Source organism: Rhodamnia argentea, chromosome 10 (genome assembly GCF_020921035.1).
Source record: "Rhodamnia argentea isolate NSW1041297 chromosome 10, ASM2092103v1, whole genome shotgun sequence".
In the NCBI taxonomy this organism is placed as follows: domain Eukaryota; kingdom Viridiplantae; phylum Streptophyta; class Magnoliopsida; order Myrtales; family Myrtaceae; genus Rhodamnia; species Rhodamnia argentea.
The window spans coordinates 6417152-6433408 of NC_063159.1; the positions used below are offsets into that span (position 1 = coordinate 6417152).

Consider the following 16257-nt stretch of genomic DNA (forward strand, 5'->3'; position numbering starts at 1 on the left):
TCAATACTTCTTAATTCAAAGTTAATAGCATTGAACTAAAAAATATGAGATTTAAGAGAAACACCTTCAGCCATACGAAAAGTGAAGAGTCGTTGCTTGAGTTTCAACCGATTTGTGAGAGACTTAGTAAGAAAAATACACTGCAATTTTATCCATAAACTTGTAGCTGTTTGTTGATCTAGTACCTCATGCAAAACTTCATTCTTGAGGCACAACTGAATAGTGGATAAAGTACTTTTGTCCAATTCTTCCCACATTTTATCCAAAGTGGTCTCTGGTTTCTTCCCTTTGTGAATCAAAGTTTTCTTCAAACCTTATTGTGTAAGAATAGCTAACATACGAACCTGTCACAAGTTAAAACTATCGCTTTCATCAAACTTCTCAATATCAAATTTCGTTATTGAACTTGAAGCCATAACCGGAAAATGGAAAAAAGCCCTAAGGTTTTGATACTAGATTGTTATGACAATCCAAAAACTAAAACAAAATTAAAAATGAGAAAAAGAAAATAACACAAAGATTTACGTGAAAATTCTTGCGGGAAAAAACCACGGGGAGAGGAGAAGTGAAATCCACTAGACAATCAAGAATTACTGAAGGGGACTCAAAAAGCTAAAGACGCTTCTTCACATAATGGCTTGAGAAAGAGTAATATATATAATACTGCCCCCAAATCCCAACATTGGCCCAAGCCCATAAATATTTCATGACGTATAAACAAATCCATTCACGACAACTCATATTTAGACACAAAAAGAATATTAAATATTAACAAGTAAACGCTCCAGTCATGTATATGGCTGAAAATGAAAACTTTGATAAGTGGTTTCGGATTACATGTTCGAACACCATGGAATATTAGGATCGTGCGAAAATACCCGTAATCTAAAACCTACGTCGAAATCGATTTTTAGAACTTGAAATCTACTTCCACATCCTAAAAACCTAAAATTGATCCGATTTCGGATTCTACTCTCAAACCATGCTCACCTCTACAGTTGATAGCTTAAAATTCACATACACTCTTCTTTCTAGCGGATAACATATGTCGAGGGTGACCGTTAAAATAATTTGTATCTTTCAAAATGATAAATTGTAATATCTTGTACTATAAGGTTTAACAATAGATTGATTTTATGTCTTAACGCGGAAGAGAATAACATGAATGCACTTGACCAAATAGGTCGCTTCCCATTATTTCGTGAGGATTAAGCAAAAACATCGTTCGAGATTTAAAATGAAATTTTCTCCTACTTTAATTTATTGACTCGGCACCCCATCAATATTACGCGATTTTATCGCATTAATAGCATGAAATGAAAAATTCAATGTCGGTGATAAGAGAACGAAAGACTTGATTGAATACTTCGGAGAGAAGTATACTTAATTCCTAAGTTATCTAATTATTATCTAAGACCGATCTAATTCCGTAACAAAACCAGTTTTTTAATTCTCCCATAATTGGAAAAGAAAATTTCTCAGTTTTTGTTTTCCCTTTTTTTTTTTTTTTTTTTTTGGGTTTGGGGGGGGGGTGGGTTTCACGCGACCTGCAAGCGCCGCCGGAGGCGCGTGACGGCGAAACCACACGTGGATCTCATGCAGGCGCATCGGAGGCGTGCCTCCCTCTCGCCACGATACGATAACATCTCATCTCACGATAAAAACCTTCATAATATCGCACGTTGAATAACGGCTCGGCGTAGTTTCTACTACTATCCGGCGAGTCGGTCGAGCACGTCTCCTCCTCCTCCTTCTACATCTCACGCTCTTACACGATTAATAAAGCTTTCCCATTTCTTCTTCTTCTTCTTCTTCTTCTGCTGCTGCTTCTGCTGCGCTCGACGCGGAAGACTTCTCGGAGCAAAAAGGCCACGGCTTGATTCGGAGCTAAGCGATTCTTTTCTCTCCTCTGCGCTTCTGGATTCGGGCTCGCAACCCTACTGGGTTCCCCCTCCATCTCCGTGCTCGCTCCAGCTGTCACCGAGGCGAGAATCGGGTCCCTCTTCCATCCACGAGGCGCGGCTCTTTCGATCGCTCGGTCGATTGGCGGAGACAGCGGAGGCGCAGGATGAGGGGAAAGCTAGGGCTAGTCCTGAGCGTCTGGCTGCTGCTGTGGGGCACTTGCGCTGGGAGGTTCGTGGTGCAGAAGAACAGCTTGAAGGTGACCACCCCGAACTCGATGAGGGGCACGTACGAGTGCGCGATCGGGAACTTCGGCGTCCCCCAGTACGGGGGGACGCTCGTCGGCACCGTGCTTTATCCGCAGGCTAATCAGAAGGCATGCAAGAGCTTTGACGAGTTCGACGTCAGCTTCAAGTCTAAGCCCGGTGGATTGCCAGTTTTTGTCCTCGCCGATCGCGGAGGTTAGTTTGCGGGTCTTGAGTAATTCTTGTTTTGTCGCTGGCCTGGAGCTTGTGTGCGTTTGTCGTATTTGCTTGGCATCGATTGAGGAATTTTTGGCTTCTATTTTGAGGTATTTAGCTCCTTTGGGGTTACAATTCGAATTTCGTACGGCCATACAATACTCTCTTGTCCCTTGGAATTCATACTTTGCACTCGATTGGTAGGTTGGTTCTTTTCGTGCAATTGGTGTATCGTTACGTCTTTTGTTCCATCATTTGTTCGTGGGTGGTCAAATTGATCGATTGTTCTGTCTCGTTGCCAGACATCCCAACAATTAAGACTTGCGTGGTTCGATCATTAAGGAATTCAATCGTTTTACTATGAAATTTTATACTTTTGAAGCCAGTCTTTCAGAGACTAAGACATAATCCTGGATTTTTTTGCCATTTATTTACTTCAAAGACTTCTGGTAGTAATTTTCCACTAATGTCCTTATTGAGGTTTTATCCTATGGATTCTGGGAGCATATTTCTTCATTCCTGAGATTAATGCTACAGTAGTGATTAAAGTGCACTTCCGCCGCTAGGAATTTGAAGGATGTTTCCGACTTCCCTTCTCTCTGAAATACCAATTGCTGTGTGAATTTGCTAATTTGGCAGATTGCTACTTTACATTGAAGGCGTGGAATGCCCAGAATGGTGGAGCAGCTGCCATTCTTGTTTCAGATGATAGAGTAGAACCGTTGATCACCATGGACACTCCCGAAGAAGAGAGAGCTGATGCTGATTATATTGAGAAAATCACTATTCCATCGGCCCTTATCAGCAAAAACTTGGGTGATAGCATAAAAAAAGCTTTGTCTGGTGGTAATATGGTTAACATCAATCTTGATTGGACTGAGGCTCTTCCTCATCCTGATGAGCGGGTTGAGTATGAATTCTGGACAAATAGCAATGATGAGTGCGGGCCAAAATGCGACAGTCAGATTGACTTTGTTAAGAACTTTAAAGGAGCGGCGCAAATTCTTGAGCAGAAAGGGTATACTCAGTTCACCCCTCATTATATAACTTGGTACTGCCCAGAAGCCTTTCTTTTGAGCAAACAGTGCAAGTCACAGTGCATCAATTATGGGAGATACTGTGCTCCTGATCCTGAACAAGATTTTAGCAGAGGATATGATGGAAAGGAAGTTGTAGTTCAGAATTTACGCCAAGCTTGTTTCTTCAAAGTGGCAAACGAAAGTGGAAAGCCATGGCTTTGGTGGGACTATGTGACTGACTTTGCGATCCGCTGCCCAATGAAAGAGAAAAAGTACACAAAGGAATGTGCAGATCAAGTTATAAAGTCTCTTGGTAAGAGTTAGTTATTCTTAGATGTCATCTGGTACTGATGCATCATGCACTTGGCAGGACTTCCTTTATTAAATGTGATATTTTAGCATGTTTTCCACTGTAAAAATAGTAAATTGGTACCTTAGGGATGAGCCATGTACTACCCGCTGAATCTCTTTCATGATAGACAGGGCCACTCTGACTAGCTACTGTATCTTCTCAAAAAATTGATATATTGCCATTTTAATTGATGATCTTGATTTTGGTGAAGTATAGTATCTCTTAACAAGCGTCTCATTTGAACTTCCTGGGAGAATATTGGTAATAGAACATAAATAGCTCAGTCGAACTTCCTACCTCCAACATGTGATGTTAGCATAGTGGCTTAAAAGTGCTTTATTCAGTTTAGTATATTAAGTGAATTATTAACTGATCAAAGAGTGGGAAAATAGGAAAAGTATGATGATTGTGGTCGCACTCATGGAGAATGCATCTAGGACATTCTTGTGTATATCCAACATCTGTTTCATAATTTTCTATATTTTTGTTTCTGAATTAAATTTGCATGACTGTAATGCCGTTAAACTTCATGTTCCTGCTAATGGAGGTCTGAGTCACTTCTCATCCATCTGAATTCTCCTCTTGATCTGTCTGGTTCATGTTTTTGCGTCTCTGGATGGTGCTTTTTGGCTAGGATGCTGGCAAGTCTCCTTTTATTGTCCTTTTCTCATCCGATTTTCCTTACCCTTTTCAACCTACTTTATTCTTGACGGACTTTTATTAGTTTCCTTTCTGGTTAGGCATAGCATTTTCTTTTCTTTATATACTCTTTTGGGACTATGTAACGTATTTGAGCCAAATATGCTTTAAAGTTCGAAAAAAAGGTTACTCAGCCCCCTGAGGTTCTGACTTCTGCCTTATAAAGAAGTTCTGCTCTGAAGTTGGTTGTATCTTTCCTTCCCTATTGAAAAGAAATTTCCAGTTATGATAGTTTTATCTTCTGTTATGTCAAGGTGTTGATCTCAAGAAGATAGATGAATGCATAGGCAACCCTGAGGCTGATGTGGACAATCCAGTTCTTAAAGCTGAACAAGAAGCACAGGTAATTATTTACCTTTTTTCTGAGTTGACTGTGTGTTGTTTTGATTATTTATTGTATTCATGTGGTTATGCCAAATAGGTTAAGGTTCTCTTGGAGATGTAACTATTTTGCCAACTTTTGTTACAAGCAATAGTCAGCTTCTTGCTGAGCAGTCCCTTCATATCGTTTTATTTAATTTTTGTATTTATTTCCAATTATGCCAGATTGGCAAGGGCGCTCGTGGAGATGTAACTATTTTGCCGACTCTTGTTATAAATAACGGACAGTATAGAGGTAACAACAGGCCACTAATTGACAATGTAGCAAGACTTCTGGATTTTCAGTTTTTTAATGGTCTGTTTTCATGTTTCAGGTAAGTTAGACAGAATAGCAGTCCTGAAGGCCATCTGCTCTGGTTTCCAGGAGACCACTGAACCGGCTATTTGTCTTAGTCAAGGTGCTCTTCGACTGCCTTATTAAATGAGGCTTTTGTATATGCTTTACTGTTTAAAAAATGCCAAAAGCTGCGCCCTAGTCCTATAGGAATGTCTGAGTGATCACCTTTCTGCTTCTGAAATTCATCTACATCTGACATCATTTTTATTCTTTGGCAGCTTTGAGCAGAGAGCATTATTGCATTTTTCGAATTGTCACTAGGCAGAAACTTTAATTTTCTAGGACATTGACTATGCCAAGGAAGTGTCTTTTCCTTCATTCTCTCTTTCGGTTCTGTGTCTTCTTTCATTCCCTTCTCCGTCTTTTGAGCTGAATCTTTCTTCTTTGGAAAAGTTCCTTTTTTTTCTCCTGATTTTGAAATGGCATATTGCGATGTTTTTTCAAGCTTTGGATGATATAAAGAAGAAGGTTTCCAACTCTTTTAGGACATACATGTTTAGCGTTGGTTCCTTGTTTTTGAAAATTAACATTATTAAGTTCATGTTCTTACACCTCTCAAAATCATTTCTGCATAATAAATTAGGGTTGGTGGCTTAGGAAACAAAAACTTGAATCATGTTGTAATAACAACTAACAGTTTATCCCATTTGAAAAGAAGTTTTAGAATAAAAAGTTGTTTTATTAGCTATCTTGTCTTCCTACTTTTCCTAAGACATAGTGAGAACTACGATTTTGCTCAGAAGAAGTTAACGTTACTTTGTGTATAATCTGTTAGTAAATTTGAACAAAATAAGCTCATATTTCCGCCTTCAGAATTGTCTATTCCTAATTCGTTTAAGCAATATGTTTGATAGCAATAAATTGCTTCAGTTAATTATATTCAAGTGATTTTAGAAAATTGAGTCTTGCGAAGATAATATGAAATTTCTTTTCATGCATTAATTTCTGCAGAAATGGAGACAAACGAGTGTTTGGAGAACAGCGGTGGCTGCTGGCAGGACAAGGCTGCTAATATTTCTGCATGCAGGGTATCTTTTCTACCTTTGATTGGTGTATTCGACCGAAAATCCTCTTAATTTGGTTTTAGATTGTTTCTGACTCGTGCTTCCCACGTCTCTGATACATGCTGCTTATGCAGGATACATTCCGGGGAAGAGTATGCGAATGCCCTATAGTGCAAGGTGTGAAGTTTACTGGTGACGGTTATACTCACTGTGAAGGTAAATGTGCTTTGGTTGTAGATCTGTTTTAAGCACTCATAACTGTAAATACGTTTTTTCAACATCGTCATTTCTCTATGGAAATAATATAAGATTGTGGAGTTTAATATGACATTGCCAATTTACTAATTTTGCTGTGTTCTGTTTGCATAATTTCCTTTCTGATACTTTGCTTCTTAGCTTCTGGGGCGTTGCGGTGTGAAATCAACAATGGGGGGTGCTGGAAGGAGACACGAAATGGCAAGACATTCTCTGCTTGCATTGTGAGTTCAAATGTTGTCTTGCTTTTCCCAATGCTGTAAGATTTGTTGTGCTGTTGCTGGAGTTGGTTTTATTATGATTTTCCACATTTTATTTGCTAGGACGATCACACAAAAGGCTGCAAATGTCCTCCTGGATTTCGGGGAGATGGAGTCGGAGTCGACTCTTGTGAGGGTACTGAATCTAATTGCCTTGTACTCATCTGACCAATAGGAGTTTATTTATTCTAAGTTAAGAAAGGATCTCGCTGAGTTTTGGATGGCATGAAATTTTTCTAATATACCTGCCTGTTAATGATTTCTTTCACATTTTTATGGACTTTCGGTTTACGCTTCAGTGATAGTCAATTGGGCATGGTGTGTTCTCTGTGACCTTTGAGATTCTGAGAATCCTACTTTAAGTGGATATCGTTCCTATCATGCCTTGCATGTGCAAAGAGGATCTAAGGTTCACTGAGGTCTTTTAGTGGGAAGTAAAAAGTGCAGAAATCTTTTGTTAACAAAAAAAAGAAAAGAAAACATTGCAATTTTTTCAAAGTTTAGGCTTTTCTGCTCATCTTTTTGGCTCCTGTTTTGTCAAATGTCATTTGGATGGTCACAGCACCTCCTTCTTCGATGATCATCTGTACATTGACTTCTTTGTCGCAATCTTTTTAGATGTGGACGAGTGCAAAGAGAAAGTGAAGTGCCAGTGCCCAGAATGTAAATGCAAGGACACCTGGGGTGGTTATGAGTGCAGCTGCAGTGGTGGTTTATTATACATGCAAGAACATGACATGTGTATCAGTGAGTACCCTTGAACCTCTATTTTTTTGCAGTTCAAGCTTAGACCTTGTGATGAATTAGTACAATATTTTAGACCATCAGCTAGTAGATATACCTGCAACTGAGAATATGTTTTATTGCTGACTGTTTATTCTGTTTATTTATGAGTTACCTGTTATTTGCAAATAAGTAAATAAAACAGGCCAGTGCTTCTCAGGTTGTGTCGAAATGTAGGAGTATGTATTCTCCAGAACAGGAAAAATCTAATGTTGATTTGCTATGTGCTGCATTTTCTGCGTCCCCTTTCTGATTTTGCGATGCTCAAATGCAGGTAAGAACACTCGTACTGAATTCAGCTGGGGCTTCTTCTGGACTATTGTGTTGGGTTTGGCTGCTGCTGGACTTGCGGGCTATGCAGTTTACAAGTACAGAATCAGGGTATGATTTTACTCAAGAACCGGTGGATGATTACCTTTTTGTTACTGTCCATTAACAACATTGTGACCGTTCTGATATTTGTCGAACTTCCGTGCAGAGATACATGGATTCCGAGATTAGGGCGATCATGGCTCAGTACATGCCCCTGGATAATCAGGGCGAGGTACCTAGTCACACTCATGCCTCCCGCGGCAACGTGTGAAAGCGGCATACAGCCCAGTAGAGTGAGAGGAAGAAAACTACGAAGTCACTCATCGCCTAAACTCCAGACCCTCTCCATGTGAAATTGAACCATAGTGGTCGTGCAGTTTGATCGACCCTGTGCTTGTAACATCAGCAGCTTAGCCTGCGACGAGGCTTCTTTTGGGTCATCACTTAACCGTTCAATTAGAAGAGAGTTTCGGTTTTGATCCTGTTAATGTAAATGTCTAATCTACGACAAATTATTGGAGTTTAATTAGCAAAATAATGGTCTCGCTTGTGATATGTCTGACCATGTCGTTTCCATATTGGGTTTCCTGGGAGCACGATTCTTGTAACTTCTGTCCATCCTTCTTGTGTATGGCTTAGGTATGTTGTGCTGTGTTCTCTGGATAGCTTTCATCCATCAGCCACAAGAACAAGATATTCATTACGTGTAACGTTTGTCATCCAACAAGAAATGGGTAACCGGGTGCCCGGAGATTGTCGGTACGGTGCAGTTGCCGCTCAGTTGCCACTCCTAACCATCATCTACTACGAAGATGCCAGAGTTGTCTCCTTTCCTCATCTTCGATACAAAGACATCAGATTTCCCAGTTCGATGTTGGTCCGGCATCAGTCCGGCATCTCCCGATGTTGGCTTGGACCTTAAGGCCCCTCTAATCCCGTTTGGGAGTGGGACAAAATGTGTTGTATACCTCCATGACCGGAACAGAAATGACTCGGACCACAATACGATCTCTCATGACGCACATCCCTCCCTTTATCTTTACCGGTTTGATGGACGCCGTGTTCTCTAAGAGCAAGCCCGCAACAAGTTCTGTTCAAGGTGCTGTCAAGTTGGGGTAAAAAGGGTCTTACATTCAGCACCTTCCGTTCGAAATTTACGAATTTCTCAAGCTCAATTCTCAAGTGACCCGACTTCAGTGGCGTAATATCGGTCCGACGGGCAAAATTAACGAGTCTCTCCCAATAATCAAATCTTGATCCTCGAAGTTAGAACAGAGTAAGATATACCCCGCCCGTCACGCCACTCAAGTGAGATCCACAGCAAGCAACCCCTAAGGAAACTGCATTAGAAAAGGCCTTTTGTTAAGTTCCTGTTCGTCGATATCAATGGTTGGGTAAGTGTGCTGACTTTGTTTTTATTCATTCAATTTTTTTTTTTTTTTTTGGGGGGTTATCCTCATGAAGAGGTCAATTTGCAGGGAGACAAAGGAGGATCTCAAAGTCTAAGTGAAAAAGTTAAAAAGCTACGGGCCAAAAACGGGCTTTTTTAAGAGAACAAGGCCAGGAAGTGGAACAAAAACGAAGCGTCGCAGGACTTGGATTCTCGTTCCCTTTGACCGTCTCGGTAGAGAAGGCGCGGGGAGCACTGTCGTTTCGCTGGGTACTTGAAAAAAAAAAAAAGGTGTAGTGCGAAACGCAGTGTCGTGCGTAGACATGGCCAAATGGAACCGTGGGCCCGGAACAGGCCCGTTGACCGGGCCCACGATTCCAACCCGTTTTTTTAAATAAAAAAAAAAGGAGGAAGCTTGGGAGAAAATAGCCATTGGGCCTAAGACCTGGCGGTTCCGAATCGGAACCGGAATCGGCCCGGAACCGGCGGTTCCAAATCCGGAACTGGAACCGACCACGTCTAGTCGCGCGTGTCTTTACGCTGCAGCCGTCGTCTTTTCACCTTGGGGAGGTAACTCCTCCACGAGTTGCCCTTGGATAAAGTCGTAGTTCACGGTGCCTTCGTCACGGAGGGTATCGTTATAAGGGAGTATGGTTTCAGGATAAAATTGAAAAATCGAAATACTAGACCGATGAGAATCATTCCGGATATGTAAGGTAGGTTTCGAGTTTCAAGAATCAGAAAACTTCAAATTCTGGGTAAAATCTAAAAACCCACCTTGAAATCGCCATCGTTATGCAACGTTGCTTCGAGGAAGTCGTGTATAAACGTGACGCTGAAGTTAAGGTGAATTAATGCGTTTTGGACAGAATGATGCTTCTCTGTCGTCGATGATGAGTCCTGGCCTGGACAACTTTACTTTTGCGACTATTATAAGTAATGTCTTAGATTGGAATCCTTAGTTCCATGACATGACCGTTGGGGAAAGATTAGCAAAGACCTGACCTTTGAAGGATTTGTGAGAAATCTCGCACGTCTGTCTTTCTCGCTAGAGGTGATTGGTTTCAGGTCGGGTATCCATCCCGCAACGTAAAATTTTTCTTAGCCTGTAATCTGGAGCCTACTCATTTAGGGTCGGGTTCCAATTTGTGAGGACCGAGAATCAACCCTAAGCTCAAGGAACGAAAGTATGAAAAAAACGGGTGAGCCCAATTAAGAAGAGATTGGGGGGAAAAAAATGACTTCTCTAATTGTGAACACAATGAAGCCACGTGATTACGAAATGCAAATGAGTTTTATTAACGAGTGCGGTTAGGGCACTCGAGTAAAGATGTTCAGATTCGCATCGTATTGATTGCACGTAATATGAACGAGACGCTATGTTAAAAATACGTATATTTCCTTCTTCTTTTTTGGGTATTCAACAAGTGGCTCCGAGCAATTTGTTTATAAAATCAAGCTAGAGATTATAGTTGGAAGGGGGTTAAACATAAGAGTTAATATCACAAAAAATTCTAAACCGATACACATGGGGCAAATTTACCTCAAATTAATTTTTTGATCACAAAAAACCTCAAGCCGATACACATGTTACAAATTTATCCAAAATTATTTTTTCGATCTATAAAAACCCTAAACTAGTACCTCTGTGATAAATTTACCCAAAAATAATTATTTTGACCACGAAAAATCTCAAATCGGTACATATGTGATAAATTAACCCTTCATTAGTTTTCGTTAAATTGGATTAACACCACAAAAAATTTCAAATTGATACAATAGTTGGTAAAAACCCCAAAAGTGTATATCCGACAATTGCTACATGTCATTCAACTCGGCAATTTAGCGATAAAATTTTACGAAAACTAATCGATAGTAAATTTGTCATAGGTATATCAATTTGGAATAAATTTGTCAAAACCGTATCCATTTAAGATTTTTGATAGTCAAAAAAATATTTTGAGATAAATTTATCATAAATATATCGGCTTGAAATTTTTTATGATATTAACCCTAAAAATAACCATGGTTCCAAGAGGAAGCAGTTCATATTGATGGCCACGTCAGATATGGGAAAGCCACGTCGGATGAGACTTTTGACCGGAAGAGTTCCCTATCAAAAGGCAGTCGAGAGAGACTCAGGAAAGCCGCGAACTGTGCTCCCTCTCAGCAACTGTACTCTCTGTCTCGCCGTGGAGCGCTTTAAATGCACTGCTTTTACTTCCATTTCTCTTTTGAGCTGACCCTCTCTCCTCTCTCTGTCTCCTCTCTGTTTTTTTTTTTTTCTAGCACCAGTCTCCAGACTTTCCGTCATCGTCTTCCCCACCTCAATCCCTCTCTCTCTCTCTTCATTTAATGGCTCTCAGAACTGACAGGCTCTTCGAAAGAAATTCAACTCTGGAACCTTGAGCCCGCCCTTCTTGGCGACCTTCGCTCTGAGCTCTCCGGTTTTTGCCCATTTCCCTCGTGCCCAGCAATCTAAAACAGGAAAAAAAAAGAACCTTTTTCTGGGTTCCGTTTGAATTTTGCTTCTGTCCACAAAGCCAAGATCACAAAGAAGCACAAAAACCACTTGCTTCTATCTCTCTCTCTCTCGCTCTCTCTCTCTTCCTCTGTTCTAAGCTCCTTCAACATCTTTGATAATGTTCCTTGACAATGTTCGAAGAATTCTTGGGACTGTCTTTGGAGCTTGAGCAAACTCTTCTTGGACTTGGGGTTTCTTCTTGCTTGCCAAGGGGCTATTTTTGCTGGTGATTAACTTGTATTGGGGTTGGTGGGGTCTTCGTTCTGTTGAAGTAGTAGCTGCTGCTGCTTTTTGTTGGGTCTCCTGTGAGTATTGCGGTCACCTTTTTCTCATATTACACAACAGTGCATAGAGGAAAGTTGCTTTCTTGGGGGAAAGAAAGTGCGAGTATTTTGTCCGAAATCCCCAAAGCATCATGTTGGTATCTTCTTAGCTTGCCGTTCATGCTCTGAGATTGCAAAAATTATTGCGCTTTGTTTTGTTTGGTGGTGAGTTGGTCGTTAATCGTCAATTGCTCTGTTCTGCGGGGCTCTGTTGCTTCTGCCCTGCCACCTTTGAAAGTATGCAACATTACTGCTTCAGTCATCTGTTTCTCTGATTGTTGCTTTCACTGATCTTTTAGCTATCCTCATGAACCATAATCCTACTGCTTCCCTTCCTTGAAGAAACTGCTCAAAATCCTTTCTTGGAGACCTACATATCATATCTGACCTCTACGCACTGAGCTAAGAATGGTGTTCAGGGTGTTTCTCCTACTTCTCTTCGCTCCGATTTTCGTGCAATCTTTAGACGCAGAATTCAATGATGACGTTTTGGGGTTGATTGTGTTCAAAGCCGGGCTTCACGATCCTGAAGATAAGCTTTCTTCATGGAATGAAGATGCTGAATATCCTTGTGACTGGGTCGGGATCAAATGCGATACAAGGTCTAACCGAGTTACCGAGGTTGCTCTTAATGGGTTTTCTCTCTCCGGACACATAGGCCGTGGCCTTTTAAGATTGCAATTCCTCCAAGTTCTATCACTTTCAAACAACAACTTCAGCGGACCTATCAACCCGAGTCTCACGCACAGTGGGACCTTGCAAGTCCTAGACTTGAGCGAGAACAACTTCACAGGATCAATCCCAGATGAAATGTTTCAGCAATGTGGCTCGCTAAGAGTAGTTTCATTTGCTGAAAATAGTCTCACGGGGCGGATCCCTGATTCTTTAAGCTATTGCTCGACATTGGTAGCTGTTAACTTCTCCTCGAATCAGCTATCTGGGAAGTTACCTCTAGGAATGTGGCTTTCAAGGGGGCTTCAATCACTTGATCTTTCTGAAAATTTACTGGAGGCAGAGATCCCTGAAGGAATACAGAACTTATATGATGTTAGGGTTGTGAACCTACGGAGAAACCGGTTCACCGGGCATATTCCCGGGGATATTGGAGGGAATTTGCTTTTACGCTTTCTTGACCTGAGCGAGAATTTGTTCTCTGGGAGCCTTCCAGAATCAATGCAACGACTGGGTCTATGCAGTTCTCTTGATGTACATGGAAATTTACTTACAGGGGAGATTCCAGATTGGATTGGGGAATTGAGAAGCCTCGAGAATTTAGATCTCTCGGGAAACAAACTTTCTGGTCCAATCCCACCGTCAATTGGAGATATCCTGTCACTTAAGCAACTTAATCTGTCAATGAACCTTCTCACCGGAGGCTTACCGGACTCGATTTCAAATTGCAAGAACCTTTCGGTTCTAGATGTTAGCCGGAATTTGTTAACGGGTGGTTTTCCTTTTAAGCGGGACACTGGAGGTGTCTCAATTTTGGGAAGTGGCATAGATAAAAGCGCGGAATATACTTCACTTCCTGCTTCAAGGTTGTATAGTAATCTGCGGGTCATGGACATATCTTCAAATGCTCTCTCTGGTGAAATTCCGGCCAACCTTGGCATCCTTAGTAGTGTGGAGTCACTGAATGTGTCGAGGAACTTGTTCTTTGGTTCCATCCCAGCCAGCATAGGTGTATTAAAGCACACTCAGTTTCTTGATTTGAGCAACAATCAGCTAAATGGAAGCCTTCCTCCTGAAATTGGAGAAGCAAATTTGCTCAAGGACTTAAAGCTGGACAAAAACTTCCTAAGTGGAAACATTCCAACTCAAATTGGGACATGCTCGAATTTGACATCGCTGTGAGTCCTTTATTTGCTGCTTTAATCTCTGTTGCTTGCCTCACATACAATGCAATAGTAGCGTGGCCTAAAGTTCAGCTCCAATGACCTAAGCATATTTGTGTCTGTATATTTTATTGAGGTTTATATGGTACAAACTCCAATTGGAAATCCTATTCACTTTCATGTCGCATCTTCTAACTTTAAAGGTGGTTTTTCTTCCTGGAGACTGGCCAAATTGCTCTCGTATAACTTACATGTCATGGTAGCATGAATAGAGTGAGAAGCACATGGTTGGTGAATTCGGAATATGTGGCTTGTTTCTTCTTTTCAGATGATTGAAGACAATCACATCTTGTTTCCCATGTATAAATTTACGACGCAATGTCTATTGTCGATAGTTCTTATTTCTTAATTTTGTGTTGCTCATTCTCTCAAACAAGAATGCATAGATTGTATGATCTTGGAAATTCTCTCATTATGTCATATTTTCATATTGTGCAGGATCCTGTCACAGAATAGCCTGACCGGCCCGGTCCCTCCTGCCATGGCGAACCTCACTAATCTTGAGTATGTGGACCTTTCCTTAAACAATCTCTCCGGAAGTTTACCCAAGGAGCTGGCAAATCTTTCACACCTGGTCTATTTCAATATCTCGCACAACAGTCTGGAAGGCGAGCTCCCCGTTGGCGGATTCTTCAACACCATTCCTCTCGCATCCGTCTCCGACAACCCGTCTCTTTGCGGCTCTGTTGTCAATGATTCCTGCCCCTCGGTCCATCCAAAACCCATTGTCCTAAACCCTAATTCTTCCAACCCTGCAGGTGCTGCATCCTCTTCAAATAACCATCACAAGCGTATTATACTCAGCGTATCTTCCCTTATTGCCATCGGGGCCGCAGCTTTTATTGCCATTGGAGTGATCACCATAACTCTTTTGAATATCCATGTCCGGTCTTCCGTGGCTCATTCTGCTCCGGCACTCACACTGTCTGGAGGTGAAGATTTCAGCTGTTCGCCAACTGCTGACCCAAATTATGGGAAACTAGTCATGTTTTCTGAAGATGCTAGTTTTGTCACGGGAGCCCATGCATTGCTCAACAAAGACTCCGAGCTGGGCCGTGGTGGTTTTGGAGTTGTTTATCGAACGGTCCTCCGTGACGGCCGATCTGTGGCAATCAAGAAGCTAACAGCCTCGGGTTTGATGAAGTCCCAAGATGACTTCGAGAGGGAGGTCAAGACACTTGCAAAGATCTGGCACACTAATCTCGTAAAGCTAGAAGGATACTATTGGACACCATCATTGCAGCTTCTAATTTATGAATTTGTTCCCAGCGGGAGCTTGTATAAGCATCTTCATGATGCGGATGAGCGAAACAGCCTATCTTGGAGGCAGAGATTTAACATAATACTCGGAATGGCTAAAGGATTATCGTACTTGCATCAAATGGGCATGGTTCATTACAATCTGAAGTCGACAAATGTTCTATTGGATGGCTCAGGAGATGCAAAGGTAGGCGATTTTGGCCTGGCGAGATTGTTGCCGATGCTAGACCGTTGTATCTTAAGCAGCAAAATCCAGAGTGCGCTCGGCTACATGGCTCCGGAATTCGCATGCCGAACGGTAAAAATAACGGAGAAATGTGATGTCTATGGGTTCGGAATTTTGGTTCTGGAGGTAATAACGGGGAGGAGGCCAGTGGAGTACATGGAGGATGATGTGGTGGTGCTCTGTGACATGGTGAGGGGCGCGTTAGAGGAATGCAAGGCGGAGAAATGCATTGACGGCAGGCTGGGAGGTAGTTTTCCACCTGAGGAGGCAATCCCGGTCATAAAGCTCGGTCTGATATGCGCATCTCAGGTGCCGTCGAACCGGCCGGATATGAGTGAAGTCGTCAACATTTTGGAGTTGATCCAGTGCCCCTCAGAAGGTCAAGAGGAAATACAATGACCTCATAGTTTTGTTTAAATTAAAGAGCGATACAGTTCTGTAGAGTTTGCCATTGCAGAGGAATCCAGTTTGCTTGATCTGAAAAGATGTTGATACTGTACTTCGCTATACTCCATGCATCTCCCTCTCATCACAGCTCTATTTGTGGATTCCTTCACTGGTGTGATATTACAAGAGTCCAAATGTTGTGTATCCTCCATATATACTTTGCTTTCGACTTAAAGATGGCCCGAATCTCTCCAATTTGGTTCTTGTTCTTGGTTTTCAATTATATTGTTGTCCACATATGAGCATCAAGGTTTTCTTTTTTTTTCCTTTTGGTCAGAAACATATGAGCATCAATTTTATTTTATTTTATTTTGGGTCAGAAACATATGAGCATCAAGTTACATGGTACAGAGTACTGATGGTCCATGTTGAGTAATATCTGAAGAGTGCAGACAAGTCTATTTAGTGTAATTTACAGGTTTCTTGT

General features: G+C 41.5%; 2 protein-coding genes across 2 annotated transcripts; both read left to right on the forward strand.

Moving 5' to 3' along the window:
- The first annotated feature begins 1791 nt into the window (after positions 1–1791).
- On the forward strand, positions 1792–8324 carry LOC115749251 (vacuolar-sorting receptor 1-like). The gene is made up of 12 exons (XM_030685986.2): positions 1792–2363; positions 3003–3695; positions 4688–4776; positions 4980–5049; positions 5129–5212; positions 6103–6179; positions 6290–6371; positions 6552–6634; positions 6734–6806; positions 7289–7417; positions 7728–7834; positions 7932–8324. The coding sequence occupies exons 1-12, from the start codon at positions 2069–2071 to the stop codon at positions 8034–8036; spliced, it is 1887 nt and encodes a 628-aa protein (XP_030541846.1). The 5' UTR covers positions 1792–2068; the 3' UTR covers positions 8037–8324.
- Positions 8325–11409: 3085 nt separating this feature from the next.
- LOC115749242 (leucine-rich repeat receptor-like protein kinase PXC2) lies at positions 11410–16003 on the forward strand. Its single transcript, XM_030685976.2, has 2 exons — positions 11410–13852; positions 14336–16003. Exons 1-2 carry the CDS (start codon positions 12411–12413, stop codon positions 15780–15782), a joined length of 2889 nt encoding a protein of 962 aa, XP_030541836.1. The 5' UTR covers positions 11410–12410; the 3' UTR covers positions 15783–16003.
- Positions 16004–16257: the final 254 nt, after the last annotated feature.

What these genes read in the sequence shown, in the direction of transcription:
- LOC115749242 (XM_030685976.2), top strand. Translation starts at nt 12,411, where the DNA reads ATGGTGTTCAGGGTGTTTCTCCTACTTCTCTTCGCTCCGATTTTCGTG. An exon ending in TGCTCGAATTTGACATCGCT is followed by an intron (nt 13,853 to 14,335) that starts GTGAGTCCTTTA and finishes CATATTGTGCAG; the next exon opens with GATCCTGTCACAGAATAGCC.
- LOC115749251 (XM_030685986.2), top strand. Translation starts at nt 2,069, where the DNA reads ATGAGGGGAAAGCTAGGGCTAGTCCTGAGCGTCTGGCTGCTGCTGTGG. An exon ending in CTAATATTTCTGCATGCAGG is followed by an intron (nt 6,180 to 6,289) that starts GTATCTTTTCTA and finishes CTGCTTATGCAG; the next exon opens with GATACATTCCGGGGAAGAGT. An exon ending in AGAACATGACATGTGTATCA is followed by an intron (nt 7,418 to 7,727) that starts GTGAGTACCCTT and finishes GCTCAAATGCAG; the next exon opens with GTAAGAACACTCGTACTGAA.